Here is a 17,680-nt window from a genome sequence, read left to right as displayed (position 1 = left end):
GGTTTCCATGGATGACAAACTGGAATGGTAGAGGTGGGACTGACCTTTCAGTCAGGAAATTGCAGTACAGTATATATGTACTAGGCTATGCAATGAGTGTGAGAACCATGACGGAGGTTATAAGAGCTCGTCTCATTTTACAGCTACTTCCAACTAAAACCAACGCTACAGTACGTCTCGTTCCATCCTTCCCACTTTTAGCCACACACTCAGAAATACTCCAGCTCATATACAGTACACCAGGTTGCCATAGAGAACAGGATGCTGCTAACGATGAGACAAAAATTAGGGATTGAAAAAATGACAACTTCTGTAGCTAAGTACTGTTCAGTAAGTGCACATGTTGTCCACTTGACAGCCTTGTGCAATGCAACACAGGTTTTCTGTATTAATACACCATCTATGATGTTTTTGTTGACACTACCATTTGTACTGGGGTTGTGTAAAATGCATACAGTAGGTGTTTATGATATTTTGCCTCCCTCGTGAATGGAAACTCTTTCTAAGAAATTAGACACTCATGAATAATAAAGTATTTATCATTTAACTCCCACTGGATCAACTAGTAGGCCTATATTGGTGTGGCTTTTATTTTGAAGGCCACTGTCTTCATACTTCTTTTATTGTAGGTGCAACTATTGCAGCTGGATGATCCGATTAGTGGTTCCTTCCTTCCCTTCATGAACATATTTAGACTTCCATGGAAAAGTCAGAATAAAAGAATCCACTGAAGCCTGTAGGAAGCAAAAATATTATGGCAAAAAATAAAAACAGGAAGTTCTTCCAAAAGTCCCGGGTGAGACTTCATCCTCCAGAATTAACATAAGATTTTAAACATGAAGTCAGTGATAGAAAGTAATTTTATTTGCATGTCTGTGTGCACATGTCTATGTAAAGCGTTTACATTTTTTGGTAAGTCTACTGATGTTTTTCATACAAAACTTTTTTTTGTGGTATAAAACATAGTATAGTGGGAAAAAAACTGAATAAATCAAAAGTAGAGCAGAAACAGGAGATTAATGAGCAGACTGGCTGAAGACAAGACTTGTAACATCCTAATAAAGACGATAAAACATTCCTCAACTGTTCCCATGTGCCAGTAAAAAAACAAACATGTGGATGTGTCTGATCTGTTGTGAAGAACTGAGACAAAGCGTGTTCAATAAAACCTGAATGAACTCCGTGCTGGCAGCATATATATTTATACATAATATATATATATATATATGGCAAGGCTCAATGACTCACAGTCATTTGGCTCCAGCATGTTGCCAAAGTGCCAACATGCAGAGATTAGATGAGTCACCGACTGCTCAGTGTTTATGTTCAAAAAGACACATCCTGGGCCACTGCACCTGCAGAGCGAGTCTGTGAATGTGTGCAGACATAGTGAGTGCGCCTCCCGCGGTGTTTCCTCACAGCGGTGTTGTGTAGTTGGCAGGAAACAGGCCGTTTTTCCCTCGCAGCTTCCCTCTCCACCACGACGGGTCCGAGCGATCCAGCACCTCGATGACATCTCCCGCGCAGAAACCCAGTTCGTCGTCTTCCTCTGCAATGAAATCGTACATCGCCTTCACCTGCACCATGGACGGCCTCTGTGGAGGAAAACCACAAACACTCATCAATACCTGCCAATATTTACCTTAATCTATCTTAATCTAAAAAAAAACTGCATGATTCATGGTATTCAGGTATTGTCTTTATCAATTTGACTTGTTGATTTATTCATTTTTTCCTCTAATTTCTAATTTGGCCTTTCAAATAACAAAAACATTTATTTTTCCTATACATGCTGTGACAACACGTAAATTCAAAAGTTATTCTGGATTATGTACTGCATGATTCATCATACTGTATAGATTGTATAGGTAATACTTAAGGTATTGTCTATAATTACTCTTATATACAGTATATATTGTCTAAATAATTTACAGTCTTACATATTCAGTATAATATCTACCCGACTAATTTACAGTGTATTATGTATTTCAAATCATCGCCAGTCTGGTTATACGTACAGTAGGTCTACAGTATCTTTCGTCTCTTTTCTTTTCTATACATTATTCTCTGTTATAAATTTCATCAGTGAATCACTGAGGTCGGCCAACAATTTGTATGCTACAGTCTGTGCGTCAACACAATAAAATGTTGGTTTCCAATTTCAAACATGGGAATTTGTTGCCTTTCCCCCATTACATGATGTTACCCTGGTTTTCACTGTCTGACTAATAAACCAAAACTCGAACTAAACACCGATGCCACCTGTGGTTCTGGGAACTTGTGGGAGGTATTTTTCACAGACATCTCGACATTGAGACTTGGCAGACAGTTACAGGCAGTTTGACAACTTCAACCAACACACAGAAGAAGAGACGGTTCAGTTTCCTCCTCAGCGGAGGAGAAGTGGTGGCAGACAGACCTGAGGCAGAGGCATGGTGTCGGATGTGCGACGGGGAGGAAAAGCAGAGCTCACGGGGCTGTTTCTGCCCGTGTGACCGATGGTGTGAGCGCGCTCCTCCAGACCCACTCTCTTACTCTGGAAAAAAACAACAACACAGTTAACAATCTAACTATTACCTCAGTAACAACAGTTGAAATGGGTAGCTAGAAAAACTTGTTTTGAAATTTTAGTTATCAAACAGTTAGGTAAAAGAAATAGTTATTAAAATGTGGACAAAAAGTCATTATAGTTATATGTCAGCTTTAAAGTATTAGTTATTCAATTGTTAAGGTCTTTGCACACCAAGTCCGTTTGTTCATATGTGTTTCTCTAATCCGTCTAAAGTTTTCGTAACACAGAGACACCTTACACACTGAGTCCGCTGTGTTTTAATTTCCTGTTCCAAATTTCGGAAAGGGAGACATAAGTCGTCACGCAGTGTGGATGATTTTGTGGTCCTCTCACTTATCAAACAATAAAAAAAGAAAAAGAAAATATTGTGTCCATCTAATCCTAAGAGGACGTCAAGAGTGAAGGGACCTGCTTGTGAATGAGCTGCAGAATTATCATGATCACTTCCACAGTTTATTTCAAGATGTCATTGGTCCAGTTTGATAAATTATTACCTCTCCTGGCTTTCCGTGATCCAATTTGATCCCGAACAGTGGCTGTATGTCCAGCAGACACACACACACACACACACACACACACTGATCTGAGTGGTCAAAAGCTTTTTACAGATGCGAAAACTGCAGAAAATCGAACCTGCCCTGGAAACTTTGATGAGAAAAGTTTCAGAGTCAGTGTATAAACATGATCAACACAACATTTTTAAATGTGCAGCAATTTCGGGCTTGGTGTGCAAAGGCCTATAGATTTAGCGCCATCTCTTCAGACTGGACAGTGACTCATCGGAAAGTGACAGGACAGACTGGCCAGGCTAGGTGATTAGTGTGCTAACTTTAGTAGAAGAAAAGAAGTTACTGAGAAAGATGTTGGCAAGTAAAGGAAAGATTGGATATGTAATAGCTAACGTTGGATGTAGAAATCGCAAAAACTAATGTATGTGTAGTTACGTTAAATAGCCAGCTAAAAATAATGGATTATAATAGTCAGCTAAAATACTGGATGAATCTTAAGCTCATCCAGTAATGTTAAGTGATAAATAAACAGATGAAAGTATTTAGGCTAGCGGCTGTTTCATGTGTTAGCAGCAGAATACGAACTCAAGTTTCAGGTTTCAAGATCAGTCAAACAAACTACAGGAACATGGGGGTGGTTTCAAAGAGTTTGATCTGACGGGGCAGTGGGGGAACATCGGACAAACCAAAGCTGCACAGCAATGATATGTGTGCAGTACATGTTACATAATGAGAGTTTACCAGTATATTGTTAGGCTGGTCTGAAGCTCTGCGTGGTGTGGCAACAGAGATCGCTGAAGCCGATTGATGTTGTTCAGGCAAACTTCCCCTCTTCACCTTTGGGACGGAAACATACAGGAAGTAGATAACGTTGCAGTGCGACATCAAAACAGGTGCATCAGGAACTACGTAAAATAATTAACAAGACAACTCATTTCTATTTTTATGCCCACGAATCAAAGGATGTGTACAGAGGAAGTGAAAACAAACCCCCAAAGTTCATGTAAATATAATGAGCAAATTATAAATCATTTCAAGAAACGAAATAACTGAAACAATGCAATAAAATAATTTAGATTTATAAGAACTATGTCTGAATGAGAGTTGACTTTGGTTTCCCATTCATTTCAACACCTGTAAGCTCATGTATATGCCGTGCTGCTGAATCCTTGTAGCTTAATACTTTGTACCATTTGAATCAAAGTTGATCTACATGAAAAGGGTTCCTCTGTTTTAATAAAATGTTTCTATACTTGAACAGTAATGCAGTCTCATACCGACTGGGCCACGGAGGTATTCCTGCTGGGTGAGGAGCCGTCGCTGAGGTAGATCTCCCTGGTCTTCGAGATGGAGGTGTTCTTGTAAAACTCCACCAGCTTGTTTAGGGAAGTGAACTTCTCCGACCACAGGAAGTACTGGCCTTTGTTGTCCCGCAACACTTTGAAGTGCTGAACGTCACTCTCATGTCTGGAAGAAAAGATGTTGCAAACGAGGTTAAAAGCAGCTCCGGTAAACGCCAAGAAAACTGAAAGATGACGAGAAACTGACGGAAATGTGGCATTGACGTGTGTTTCATTTATTTGTTTCAAGTTTTGTGTACTTGAACTTTTTGGAGTACTTTAAAAAAAAAAAAAAAAAAAACAAGAACCTTGCTCATACTTGAGTATTTCTTAACTTAACCTTTTTTATTTTTCAAGTTACCGCCCAGTACCTGCTACTTTCTTTCTGTATGTAACTACATCTGGCTTTATTCTGCATTGTTTGATTCATTTAGCCTAATATTGCTACATAAAAAATCTCATGTTTCTATTATTTTGTTACATAATTATCTGTCCATATAATCTGTATACTACTGAACTGCAACACCACCACACACTACTTCCTCAAAATAAATTATCTACCACAATTGATACAAAATGAAATACAAATCAACTGTTGCATAAGACTGTGTTAGTTGTAGCAAAATGTTTCTAATAACCTGATTGCCTAAAGGTGTTCTTTAATTCAGCAGTGTTATCATATGTCATTTTCCCCCCTCTCCTCTTCCCCTTTTTAAAAATGTCCTCTGAACTTTGCACTTGTATTTGAGTACAGAAAGATGGAAGTAAACCTTTTACCTCAACTTCAGTTACATTTATTTTAAGTACCGATAGTCTACTTGAGGAAAATGTTCCAGTTCTCTTTTATATCCACCCCCGGCTGTTCCACAATAGCCAAAGTACAGTACTGCACACATCCGACGGGGTGGTTGGTTGGAGTGGTTCATATTTTATTCCTGAAAAGCACAACTGTGCAGTGTGCACATGCTGCTAGTACAAATTTAAAATATGATGCGACAATAACATGAAACACAATGGAGTTATAACCAACGTACTGTAGCACTGGATTGAACCCAGACCTGGCTGCAGATGTGTGCTGCTGTGTGTGTCCACATCGTGCTGTATTTTCCTTGACAGCCATCTTTTAATTACTCTCTGTCCTTGTGATTAGCTCAGCTGCTTCAGTGGGATGACACCAGTGATCGGACCGACCTTCAGCATATCCATACATCGGACTTACCACTCTGATTTAGGCTTTTAAGTTAAAAAACTATGTCCAAGTGTGAGATGTGAGAGCACAAACTCCTTCACAGCTTGTTTATCAGTTGTGTAACAGAGAACTGGTCGTGACAGCTGGGTGGTTCCTGTTATTTCACATGCACGGTCGATCATCCGATTAAAAGTTTTGATTTGATTGTGATCAGTGAAAGAGCAGAGGAGAAGATGCTCCTTCCTCAAATTCAAGCTCACTGGTTTCCTCAAACTTTATGTTCACAGAACAGGGGGTGGGTGGGGGGTTATCTGTCTCTCTGCACAGCTGCCTGAAGCCCCCCCACCCCCCCCATGCCTGCCCTCCACCAGCTTATTACTGAAGAACCAGTGACTCCCTGTTTCCCTGGACTGTTTCCTCAGCTGGATTGTCCTCTGCTGGTCAGTGCAGAAAACTACAGCATTGGTTTTCAAGAAAGCATTAACTCCTGTCCAGAGGTGGTGATGATTACTGAGGTCAGTTACTGTCAAGACTGGATATAATACATACTGTTGACATTTATGTTATTTCTTTTTTGTCTTGACTACACATTATATACTCTGCAATAACATACAAAATGCCCCAAAAGTGTCAGTAGCAGATGCATTAACATGTTATCAGTATTTAAATACAGTTTTATCATAATCGGTTGGTTGCATAATTTTATTTAACTAAAAATGATCTATTTTGTATGCAAATCTACACTAGTAAACTAAATAAAGCTGCTAGATGAAGGTAGAATTGAACATAAGAGATGTATAAAGTGGCTTAAAATGTAAATATTACAAAACACTTAAAGAAAAAAGTTAAATTAAGACATGATTGTCAATGATAATGCTCTCTGGTGGTCCTCACTGTCACTGAAAGTCCAGTCTGCTGCAGCTGCATAGCTCATTGATATGTGTTTTCCAGCAATAAAGACTGTCCATGTGCGCGCCTTCGTATTTATATGAGAACACCTGAGTGATTGTCTGGTTTTACTGGCTCATGGTGGATCACTTACTTCAGGTCTGGGCTTATTATTAAACCTGAACTCCCTTCGACAGATATCGCAGCTTGCATTTCAAAAATACTTGTTACAAGCAGAGTCGTTTCTGTTCCTGACTGAGGAATTGTCAGCCTCTTCCTGTAGATCATTTCAACCTCTGAGATATTTTTAGATCTAACTACAGCACAGATTTTTTTTTTTTTTTGGCCTGTGTTTTTTCCCCACTGTGACATGTCAAACTGTCCTCTGGGGAAAAAGCCTCTGATTGACCAACCGCAGCTGACAGCGGAGCAAAGAACTCACAAACTCACAGAAACTGCTAAACTTCACGTCATGTTGGACGACACTTCTACAGCCTCTCGTTCACTGCTGCTGCTCTTCCCGCCATCTTTACTCTACCAGTGCAGCTGCAGTTGCCTCTTGGGTGTAAATATGTGAAGTCTTTGCAGAGTTTTGCAGCAGCGCGAACGGAGACCAGAAGACGGCAGCAAGATGATGAGTCACATTTTACATGTATATTGATGTGCGCACAGGGGAAATATTGGTTTACCTTTTCTGGTTAAAACGGATTTCAATCTTACTGAAACTGTCATGTAGATAAGAAATAATACTCGAAATTACATATAAATATGTTTCAATTTCTTGAATTTAGTTACAAAAATTTCCCAGAACCAACCAGAAATCCGTCTGAAAGTCTGTCGCTTTGAGCTGAGATGCTGTCATGCTGAACTGAGATGATAAGCATGGTGGAGATCCGATGAAGTTCTTATACTTTTTTTTGGTTTTGGAGACAGTCTTTTACTCACTTGACAGAGATGGAGAAGTCTCCCGGGGAGCTCTGGGACCCTCGGATCACAAACTCTCCAATGTCTTTGTGCCTCAGCACCTCCTCTGCAACATTGCGAGTGGCGTTCTCCTGAAACCATCTGGAAGCACAAATACTCATGTAAACTTCACATCCATAATAGTCCCATTGTAAATATAAAACTTGTTTTAAATGACCTAAATCTTCTTTATCCTGGACTGTTTTTTATTTTCAACTGCCTGGAGTTTAAGAAAATGAGCCGTTGTTGTCATCTTGACACTGGGATGTTGAAATTGTTTGAACAGTAAGAAACACAAAATCAACTGCATTCAATTTAACAATCTTCTCAAAACAGAAAAAGGTTAACAAACACACTGCCACGCTCACAGTTTATTAATTACCTCGGAGTTTGCATTTCAAGGTAGTTTTGTGGCACGAATCCTTCTTGTCCGTTCATCTCTGCTTTAAACCAATCATCTTGTGGGCTTAAAATCTGTTCAGAAGGAGAAAAACAACAGGATGTTGCACAATGGTAATGAAAATATTCTTGAGGCCAAAGTGAGAAAATAGTCGTTCGATCGACGGAGCCTGACCTTAAGTATATCGCCCTTTTTGAAGGTGAGTTCGTCGTCTGCGGTCGCAGTGAAATCATACTTTCCTCTGGCTTCCATCGGCGCCGGCTGAAGTGTCAGGCAGGTTTACAGAAATGAAGAAAAGGCAAATGTTTCTACACGGAGAGAAAGAGAAACATGGGAATATTTAATTCAGCACAACTTCTGTTTCCGTTTTTTAAACAGCTCAAGCAGCGTGGTGCCTCCGAGTGCACGTCTGTAGGAGCAGAAGTACTTTTTCTCAGTTGGGTGTCAAAATGCTCATGAGATAGCTGCACAGTTTTCAGAATGATATTTACCAGCTGTGGTTTGAGCAGATTATCTCTTTAGGAAGTGATGTCAAAACTCCCCAGAAGGAACATCTATGATTGACATGATCGCATGATAACCTTTCGACACTCGTATTTAAGGTTTAAAAGTTATTTTTGCAGCTTTGTTCTCATAAAAATCACTGACAGTGGCTGTTTACGGAACAGTGAAAGGAATATTTTACCTTCAGAGCCACGAGTCGGCTCCTAATAAAACAAGAATTTATTTCCTAAATTGGAAACTTCAATGAATCAGAACCTAATATAAAGAATGAAAAATCAGCTCAGTGTTTGTAAACGCATTCATTCACAGCTGATGATCAGTTAATCGATTGATTTGTCAGATTTTGATAATCAATTAAGTTATTTTGTTGGGAAATACTACAGAAACTTGTTCTCCGCCTTCTGTGCAAGGGAACTGAACTGTTGGGTTTCAGAGTGACAAAATCTGCACGGCAACTAATGATGATTTAAATGATCAAGTAATGAATCTGCCAATTATTTCTCAATTAACAAATAAATCATTTGAAAATGTATGGTGACCAACCAGACCTAAAAATAAATAAACCAAAAATATATAGCCTAATTTCTTATCATACATGATGAAGATGAGCAGCAAAGTCTCACAGTTAGAAGCTCGAAGCAGCCAAAGTTTCACATAGTGGTCTTGACTGAAATGATTCATTGATTGTCAAAAGTGCTCCCAATTCTCTTTAGTTTGATTTGCATATTGGTTAATTGATCGATCAAAAAAACGAGGCTTGAAAATGTCACCTTGGGCTCTTGAGGCTTGATGATAAAAAGATAGATAGATAGATAGATAGATAGATAGATAGATAGATAGATAGATAGATAGATAGATAGATAGATAGATAGATAGATAGATAGATAGATAGATAGATAGACAGACAGATAGACATTATAATTCCGTTTTTGGATCGACACATGCTGCACATAAACTAATAAATAAAATTTCTTAGCAAGGCATTGTGTGTGGGTATATTACAGGACATAAACAAATGGCTCGCACTTTCCCACCGTGGGTATCAGCAAGATACGAAGAAGAAGATTAGCATTTTATATCATTTTTTTATATCAAAGACTATAAAACATAGAAACAACATAATACACAGACATGAGACCATGGTACGAATATCAACGGTGAAAGTGTGATTGTGAAAGTGAGATTGTACAGACACTGAAATGATTTTAAAACTTTCTGACATGACCGTTTTTACATTTTCAGGCGCCTGTGTGGGACACAATGAAAGGGAACAAGATATAATAGTGTATAAACCTGACACACAAACATCATTAATGTACGTTACACCATTGGACTATTAATACTTCACTTCCTGGTAATTATACAGTACGTAGTCTCGCCTGACTCAGTCAGGTTGCAACCACTGGACATGGATGAAGGACATACAGTAGACATACGGAGGAAAGGAACTGGAAAAAAAATCATTTGTTATCTATTTTTAAATTAGGAAGAGACACATAAGCCACTTCCCCATGTTAGTTTACCCAGAGGTGCACAAACAGGACAGGAATACAGAGGTCAAACCATCCCCGGTGAGTTAATCCTCTAAAACAGGAGTCAAATGTTGAATTATAACCAATGGCAGTACTGTAGGTAGTAACTGTATCTAGGTGTAACTTTTAGTTATTTTCCCACAGATGCGAATAAAACCTTGTGGTTACATAGTGAAGGATGTGGTGAGCTATCTTGAGTACCTTCTGCAGCTGCAAAATTACACCTTTTATCTTTGAACTGAACTGTACCAGGATAAATACCCTGCAGAATCCCTTCCCACCCCCCCATGGGGCAAACAATTATATCAGACTTCAAGTTCTAAGATCAAATCACAAATCATCGTAAAAACAGCTGCTGTCATTCCACATCATGGAGTCATGGAAAACCTTAAATGATGTTAAATTACAGTACTTTAAAGATACAACCCAATCAGTGCCGAAATGAAGTGTTTGGTATCACTGATACTTTGCCACAAAGGTACTTTACAATGCCGACAACTTGGCGAAACCGATCAATTCATCAAACAATAAAGAGTCGACCACACATCACAGGACAATTTATATCATCTCCATGTAGTTGTTCACCAATTACAAGGAAATGAAGCAGCTTCAAAGCGCTGGGCGGTCTGCCTGGTGTGATCGCTGCCATAGATGGAAACGCATGTTGAAATGGTTGAATCATCACAAGACAAGAAGAGGTATTTGAAATCAAGATAAGAAAAAAAAACACCTCATCAAAGCAGGTTGTATTTGATGCTGCCTGTACAGTTGTATGGTCCGGGGTCTATAGACAATTTATACTGTAGGTCTTAATGGAGAGTGTGGTGGTGGAGACAGTGGACATCTTTTCAGACTCAAACCACAGCTACATGACAACAGGACAGACCGGTCTTTCAACAACCAAATTAAAACCCATAAAAATTAACCTCGAAACCTTTGGTGTTACTGAGGAGAAACTCTAAGTGTTATAGGATAAAATACAGGCCCTGATCTTTAATATCTAACTCACACCTCCTGCTTGAGTCAACACCTTATGACTGATGTCATTTGTTGTTATCTACACGGTGAGAACAAGAGGACTCTTTATGAAGTGGGAAAAGCGGCGCTGGATGCCATTGTACATTCATGCATGGACAGCAATTAGCCAGACTGTTTCATATTAAGTCAGAATGAACCCCACTTTCAGTCACAGTGATGGGTTGTAGCAGGTGGTTTGGTTTGGTTTGGTTTGGTTTGGTTTGGTTTGGTTCAGGAAGGAGTTTGACTGACCTTTGAAACAATAGATACTGCTCCAGACATTAGAGACTGTACCGACAGCATCATCCCATGAGTCTATTTCCAGTTGTTCAGACATGTTTCTGGAAGTTTTTTGTACTGAAACAAGAATCAATCATGCGTCTATTTAGCTTTCAATCACAGGTACTAACTTTTGACACGTGCCAAATAAAGCATGGGGACAGTGTGATATTTGATTACGTCTGTAACCTCTTAAAATTTGATGTCAAATGTCTTCAAAGGTTTTCTTTAAGTTTGCACCTTGCTGTAGCACTTCAGGCTTTTGTGACGGTCTAGGTCTCTAGGACAAAACCACAACATTTCCGAAAGCAAGCTGGTCAGCATTTCAGTAGCACAGCGAGTCAGTGGTTTTCCTGCCTTAGTTACCTACAAAACAGCCTCAGCCTTACTGTGTGACAAGTGTTATATTTAATTTACAGAAAAATAGGGCATGTAACATACTGTCAACATACTGTAAAAAAAAAAAGAAAATGTTATTTTTGTCCATCCAAAATGGCCTCAAATGTCACATTTGACCATAAAAACACAATTTTTTTTACTATTTGATCACCGAGAAGGGTGTGAGAAACTGGTTCGCTGTCTTTCTATATATATTTAACTGATTTTGAAGATACTTAATCGGAGGGGAAACAGAAGAAGCTTGTATCAGCTCATATCTTTTTTTCAATAGTGATAACAGCCAACTGCACTCAACAGTTTCAGTTGTAAGAAGTGTTGCTTGCAGGGCTGCATCTGCTCTGTTTTAACTAGAGGGGGGTTTCATCTTTCCGCACCTGCATCATGAACATGACTGTGTGCAGACTTCCATACAGAAGCTGCTCCGACTGTTGATCTAACTCCTTTTTCTGGAACAATTCCCTCCTTTGAAACCATTTTAATTTTTAACCAGCAGTCAAGGAAGTTGTTAGAAATAAAAAATGGAAACACTGCAATGTACACTAACAACTCATTCATAATTTAAACATTTATGATTAGTTTCTTGTTGTAAAATCTGAATTTCCCCCCTGAAATGTGGTAATGTTTGGACAATTAAAGCAGTTTACAATTTCATATCCGTGTAATAGGTAGTTTGTACAGGTGCAACAGAGACTGTCAGTCTGTCAGGTGTGCTATGCAAACAAGATCATCATCTCTGCTGAACGGACAAATTCCTCTTCAAAACATTCACATTTCAGTATTCACACTAACTAAAAACTGAAATACTCCATAACAAGTACACATCCTGCTTTAAGCTCATATAAATACATGTTTTATCAGCTAAATGTACTTTAAGTAGCAGCACTAAAAGTACTAAATGTCCCTGTGACTACTTGTTATCACAAATGACTGTATTAGATCAGTGATCTGTTGTAGATTAAAGTGGAGCAAGTTCCAACCACTTTAATAAAGTAACTTTAACGCTACAGGGTGGATTTAAGGTGATTAATGGGAAAGAGAATTAGCAGAAACAAGTTGTGACACATTAATATGTTTCCGTTCTCTGGGCTATCTGATCTCACACTAAAGTATCTTGTTTTTAACACCAGATATTAGATAATTTGACCTCCTCTGACCTTGAACAGATAAGTTTAGAGGGTGTAAACGTCTCTCCAGTGGACAGCTGACACATGTCCACAACTAATGATGACTTTCTTTGATCAAATTGCAGATTTGTTTCAATTATGTTAATGAAATGTCTGAAAAAAAATCTTTAATTTACTTCCAACCAAAATCTAAAGATATTTGAAAAGCTGGTAACTTCTCTTTATCAGGTCATCTGCATACAGATTAAAAACATGATGTACTAGCTATTTCTGGATCACGCTAATCTGTATTATGAGTACCTTTACTTTTGATATCTACAATAATAATATACATACATTATACATATATTAAACTCATTTCACTAGCAATACTTTCTTTACTTCTTTTACTTGTGCAATATCTTAGCACTCATTCAGCCATTCATAATGTGTCGCAAGCCAAAGATTTTTAATATAGACCTAGACATTCATTTTTAAATTAAATTACGTCTATTTCTGTACATGCTTTTGGTGTAAACTTTGAATCTGAAAAGAAACTGTGAATAAATGCAGAAAAGAAAGTAGAGTTCCCTATGAAGTGTAGTGGAGCAGAAATAGAAACTGTACTTGAATATTTACTTTCCACCACTGGATACGATTCACAGCATTTACATCGATTGTGGCTCCAGCTGCTGTGACCAATCAATTAATCTGAGTTATCAATCATTGATCTTAGGTTCTGTGAGGTAAGGATTTGATATCCTCCAGTAATATTCGACAGTCGACTCATCCCTCAGTGTCTCTTGTCGACATGTTTTCTTCGACCACAGGGTGCAACAGGGCGTGTGACATGTTAGCAGAGGAGGATGTCTCAACACGAGGTCGCTCACTTTCTTGGCATCAGAGACCAAACCATTTGTCATTGACCTCTCAACCTGCAGTCTGGCCAGCCGGTGACAGGCACGCAGAGGGATCTCTAACGCTAAAACTACAGTTATATTATGCAAATACATACTGAACAAATGGAGGTGAAAACACACTTTACAACTTTTGACCTCTGTTAACCTTCTCTCTCCTGCACGAACAACAGTTTTTAAAACCACTTCCCCAAAATTAGGCAGTAAAAAACATGCAACTGAGGAATGAAAGAGACACATTAAGCAGAAAGATACAATGGATAAACATAAAAACAACAAAAAACAGCTTCAGATTCAATTAAGATTTCACCAGTTTTCATTTGTATTTCAGGATAATAGGAGGTATCACTACCCTAACTTATGGAGCAGGCATACTCAATTGGCTTTAACTTATTCAAAAAGATAAATTAATGTAATTTCTAACTTTCTTTATAATGATTTAAATCACTTTTTATAAGTCCCACAAAAAGTGTGTGGCATGAACAAGAAGGATAGAGAAGTGAGAAATAGATGGAAAGAGAAAGAGGAAGAGAAGCCGAGTCAGGCTGAGTAAAATTATTCTTTCTTTCTTTTTTACACCGAAGTTTAGTTAGTGCGTGATTTGGTTTCCTGCAGACAATCTCTCTCTCTCTCTTAGCTTACCTCCTATCCTCCTCCTCCTCCTCTGAGCTCCTGCTGCTGCTGAAGCTGCTGAAGCTGCTGTGTGGACTTCAAGGCTGACCTCTTCTCCCTCCGCGGTGGGAACACAGCGGCATGTTCATCAGTCCACAAAATGACTCCGACAAATAAAAGTCCCGGTTCGAGGAAAATAACTTTTTGTTATTATGCTGTTTTTACTTTGCTGCTCTCTGTAAGACTTGATGAGGGTGTGTGTGAAGACGGAAGATGTGCGCGCCCCGAGTCTCTGCTCCGATGTTGATGCCTGCAGCAGACAGACAGACAAGAGAACCGCCTCTCTTCAAAGTGACAGCTACCGCCGGGTGTGATGAACAGTCACATCCGGTTTTCAAAATAAAACCAAGCAACTAGCTGAAGCACTTCTATCCAATCAAACATCTACTATAGTTTTTTTTTTTTTTTTTGAATGTTTAATGAAATAGTTCTACATTTATGCACTCCATTGCTCTATAATGAAAAGAAAAGATTAATACCATATTCATATTAATTATCAAAAAAAATAAATAATTAAAGGTCTGGAGTTTTTGTTTGTTGCAGTTTGTAAACAAAACATCCTAACTGCGCCCCTCCACTTGGGCAGCCTCCTGCCCCAGACAGCAGCAGTTCAGGACTGCAAAGTAAAGGAAATACAGTCCGAGTGAAGCACTGGAGCCATGGGCTGATAGCCGACCATCACCAACAACAGCAGCCTCCCTGTTATGTTGTTATGCCGCTGTGGTGAGCTGAGAAGACGGTGTTAGCGGCGGATGCTAACCGCTACCGCTAGCCGAAGTTAGTATCGAGCTAGCTCACTACAACAGCCCTAATACTTGTTGCTAGCTCACTACAACGGCCCTGATGCTTGTTGCTAGCTCACTACAACGGCCCTAATACTTGTTGCTAGCTCACTACAACGGCCCTGATACTTGTTGCTAGCTCACTACAGCCCTAATACGTGTTGCTAGCTCACTACAACGGCCCTAATACGTGTTGCTAGCTCACTACAGCGGCCCTGATACTTGTTGTTGACTAGCTCACTACAACGGCCCTGATACTTGTTGCTAGCTCACCACAACGGCCCTGATACTTGTTGTTGACTAGCTCACTACAACGGCCCTGATACTTGTTGCTAGCTCACCACAACGGCCCTGATACTTGTTGTTGACTAGCTCACTACAACGGCCCTAATACTTGTTGCTAGCTCACCACAACGGCCCTGATACTTGTTGCTAGCTCACTACAGCCCTAATACGTGTTGCTAGCTCACTACAACGGCCCTAATACGTGTTGCTAGCTCACTACAGCGGCCCTGATACTTGTTGTTGACTAGCTCACTACAACGGCCCTGATACTTGTTGCTAGCTCACCACAACGGCCCTGATACTTGTTGTTGACTAGCTGGGTCATTCCGCCAAAAGAGTGCCATTTGCTCATTGTAACTCTTAAAAATTAAACTTCATTTTTCATTCCATTTCAGTATAGAATTTTTTAATATACACATTTACTCATTCAAAATGAGTACTGGTCAATCTCAGGCTACTTTATTTAATTTATTGCTGCTTTTATCATTGCATTTTTGAAGAAAAAGTAACAGCAATGAGGGTAACAGCAATGAGTTTTTAGCATAAAATCAGCAATTGTGTGAAATCTAGCCAAATAGCATCTATACTAATAGCTTGAGCACACAGAGCACATTCTTAGGATTTAACTGAATATTTTACTTTTGATATCAACAAACACTGTCTAGAGATAATTTAGGTAACAGGAATGAGTTTTAAGAGTGACGGACCCTGACATAGCTACAATATCATTCAATTTCAGGAAAAATAAATTACAGAATTTAATGTTGGTCTTCCCATGACTTTCAAAAGACCTAAATGATGTCACTTCCAGCAGAACATGTCACTGGTGGAATGTTCCAAAACTTTTAGAGTGTAGAATGTGTTCGGGTAACAGCACTGAGTGAAAACCTGGGGACGGGACTAAAATGTGAATTTTAACCAAAATATAATTAGGTTTTAATTTAAAAAATGTTATATAAGTGTAGATATAATATAAAGTCACACTAATATGCAAAAAAAATGAGATTTTAGAAGGATTTTATTCATAATGCATTGTGGTAAACTATAGCGTTTGGCTCTGGGGACATGCAACAAAGGCTATGTTTCAGTGCTTTGAAAGCCTTTTTATAGTAATTAAAAATTATATATCTTTAATTTCTACAGTGATTCATGTGTATGGTGCTTTGTTTATTAATTAAATGCAATTTATATTATATTATTACATGTTTTTATACATTTAATATGCTGGGGACAGAAATGGCACTCTTTTGGTGGAATCGCCCAGCTCACTACAACGGCCCTGATACTTGTTGCTAGCTCACTACAACGGCCCTAATACTTGTTGCTAGCTCACTACAACGGCCCTAATACTTGTTACCAGCATCGGTGACGGTCTGGAATCGGTCCGCAGCTCCAGCACTTTACTCAGACTGTATTTCTTTTTCTTTGAGCTCCTGACTGCAGCTGCTGAGAAAGAGAGAGAGACTCGGCAGCATCAGAGACAGCTAGTGCGGCTAGCAGCCCTGAACCTCCTACTCTGCTGCACGTAGCTTCACCTGCGCTCCGTCATTGGCTGGAGAAGAAAACACAGATTATCTCGCTCTCCACCCAGAAACAGTTGACCAAAATACAGGCAGGGGGAGGGGGCGCTGAAGACACAGCCTAGATTTCATACCGGTAAGTTTTGGGCACAAAACTCCAAACCCAACCTGCAGAGAAGCTAATGAGAGTTTGTTCTAATGAGTTGACAGCTCACAAAAATGAAAATGAAACCCCATAGAGACATTAAAAAATACTTTAGTTTCTCCAAAAACCATGTCTACCTGATCAGGATCTGATTATGGCAGCATATTAACCAAAACAAGTCACATGGTTGCTGTTGAACAGACATTCACTCACTCCATTGCTAACTTCTTAGACTAACACTAGGCTACTACAACTAGCATAGCTTAGCATAAAAACTTCTAACAGACCTAGGCCTGCAACTTAATTCATGAAAGAAGCAATGTTTGTGCTTCTCATTCCCCAGCTCACAAAAATGTTGATGATAAAACCAAGAGAGACATTTACTGTAAATACTTATCCTAGGCTGCTCCAACATTTACAATTAGCATCTAATTTTGCTAGCAGCTAGTCATACTTTACAACAAACATTAGTGGCTAAATGTGCTTTTAGACACCCTTTTTTGTATGTTTTTGTGGAGTTATTTGAAGATTTATGTTTGTTGTTGGTGGTTGAGAGATTTAAAGGGTTAGAAATATGTGGTTGTACCCAGGATGTTGTGGTGCATTCAGTAGCATACCCATGAGCATACCAGGCAGTTGTATAGTTGTTGACTGGTGTTTGCTT

The 17,680-nt window shown here is 39.1% G+C and overlaps 2 protein-coding genes across 3 annotated transcripts in view; one reads left to right on the top strand and one right to left on the bottom strand.

Annotated features, from left to right (window-relative positions):
- Window positions 1-17,680, top strand: part of rcvrna (recoverin a) — a 218,850-nt gene that overhangs the window by 19,651 nt on the left and 181,519 nt on the right. The gene's annotated exons all lie outside the window — the stretch shown is intronic.
- grap2a (GRB2 related adaptor protein 2a) lies at window positions 584-14,577 on the bottom strand. 2 transcript variants are annotated; one of them, XM_085783686.1, is made up of 8 exons: window positions 14,255-14,577; window positions 8,036-8,169; window positions 7,844-7,935; window positions 7,444-7,563; window positions 4,359-4,548; window positions 3,823-3,918; window positions 2,420-2,536; window positions 584-1,595 (listed from the first exon to the last, which is right to left on the bottom strand). In XM_085783686.1, exons 2-8 carry the CDS (start codon window positions 8,111-8,113, stop codon window positions 1,416-1,418), a joined length of 873 nt encoding a protein of 290 aa, XP_085639812.1. In that variant the 5' UTR covers window positions 8,114-8,169; window positions 14,255-14,577; the 3' UTR covers window positions 584-1,415. The 2 variants fall into 2 exon arrangements, with proteins under 2 accessions (XP_085639812.1, XP_085639811.1); XM_085783685.1 differs by lacking the exon at window positions 14,255-14,577 and having other exon boundaries at window positions 859-1,595; window positions 8,036-8,228.

This window comes from Trachurus japonicus, chromosome 8 (assembly GCF_045865225.1).
Source record: "Trachurus japonicus isolate A0001 chromosome 8, Traja_1.0".
Classification (NCBI taxonomy): Eukaryota; Metazoa; Chordata; class Actinopteri; order Carangiformes; family Carangidae; genus Trachurus; species Trachurus japonicus.
The sequence above is the reverse complement of the archived record's forward strand: the minus strand, read 5'-3'. Positions and strand labels throughout refer to the sequence as shown.

Excerpts from the sequence above, each read along its gene's own strand:
- grap2a (XM_085783686.1), bottom strand. The coding sequence starts at position 8,113 with ATGGAAGCCAGAGGAAAGTATGATTTCACTGCGACCGCAGACGACGAA. Across the intron at positions 4,549-7,443 it reads GACTTCTCCATCTCTGTCAA|ACATGAGAGTGACGTTCAGC; the intron begins GTGAGTAAAAGA and ends CTTTTCTTCCAG. Across the intron at positions 1,596-2,419 it reads ACACCATGCCTCTGCCTCAG|AGGCCGTCCATGGTGCAGGT; the intron begins GTCTGTCTGCCA and ends TTTCCTCCACAG.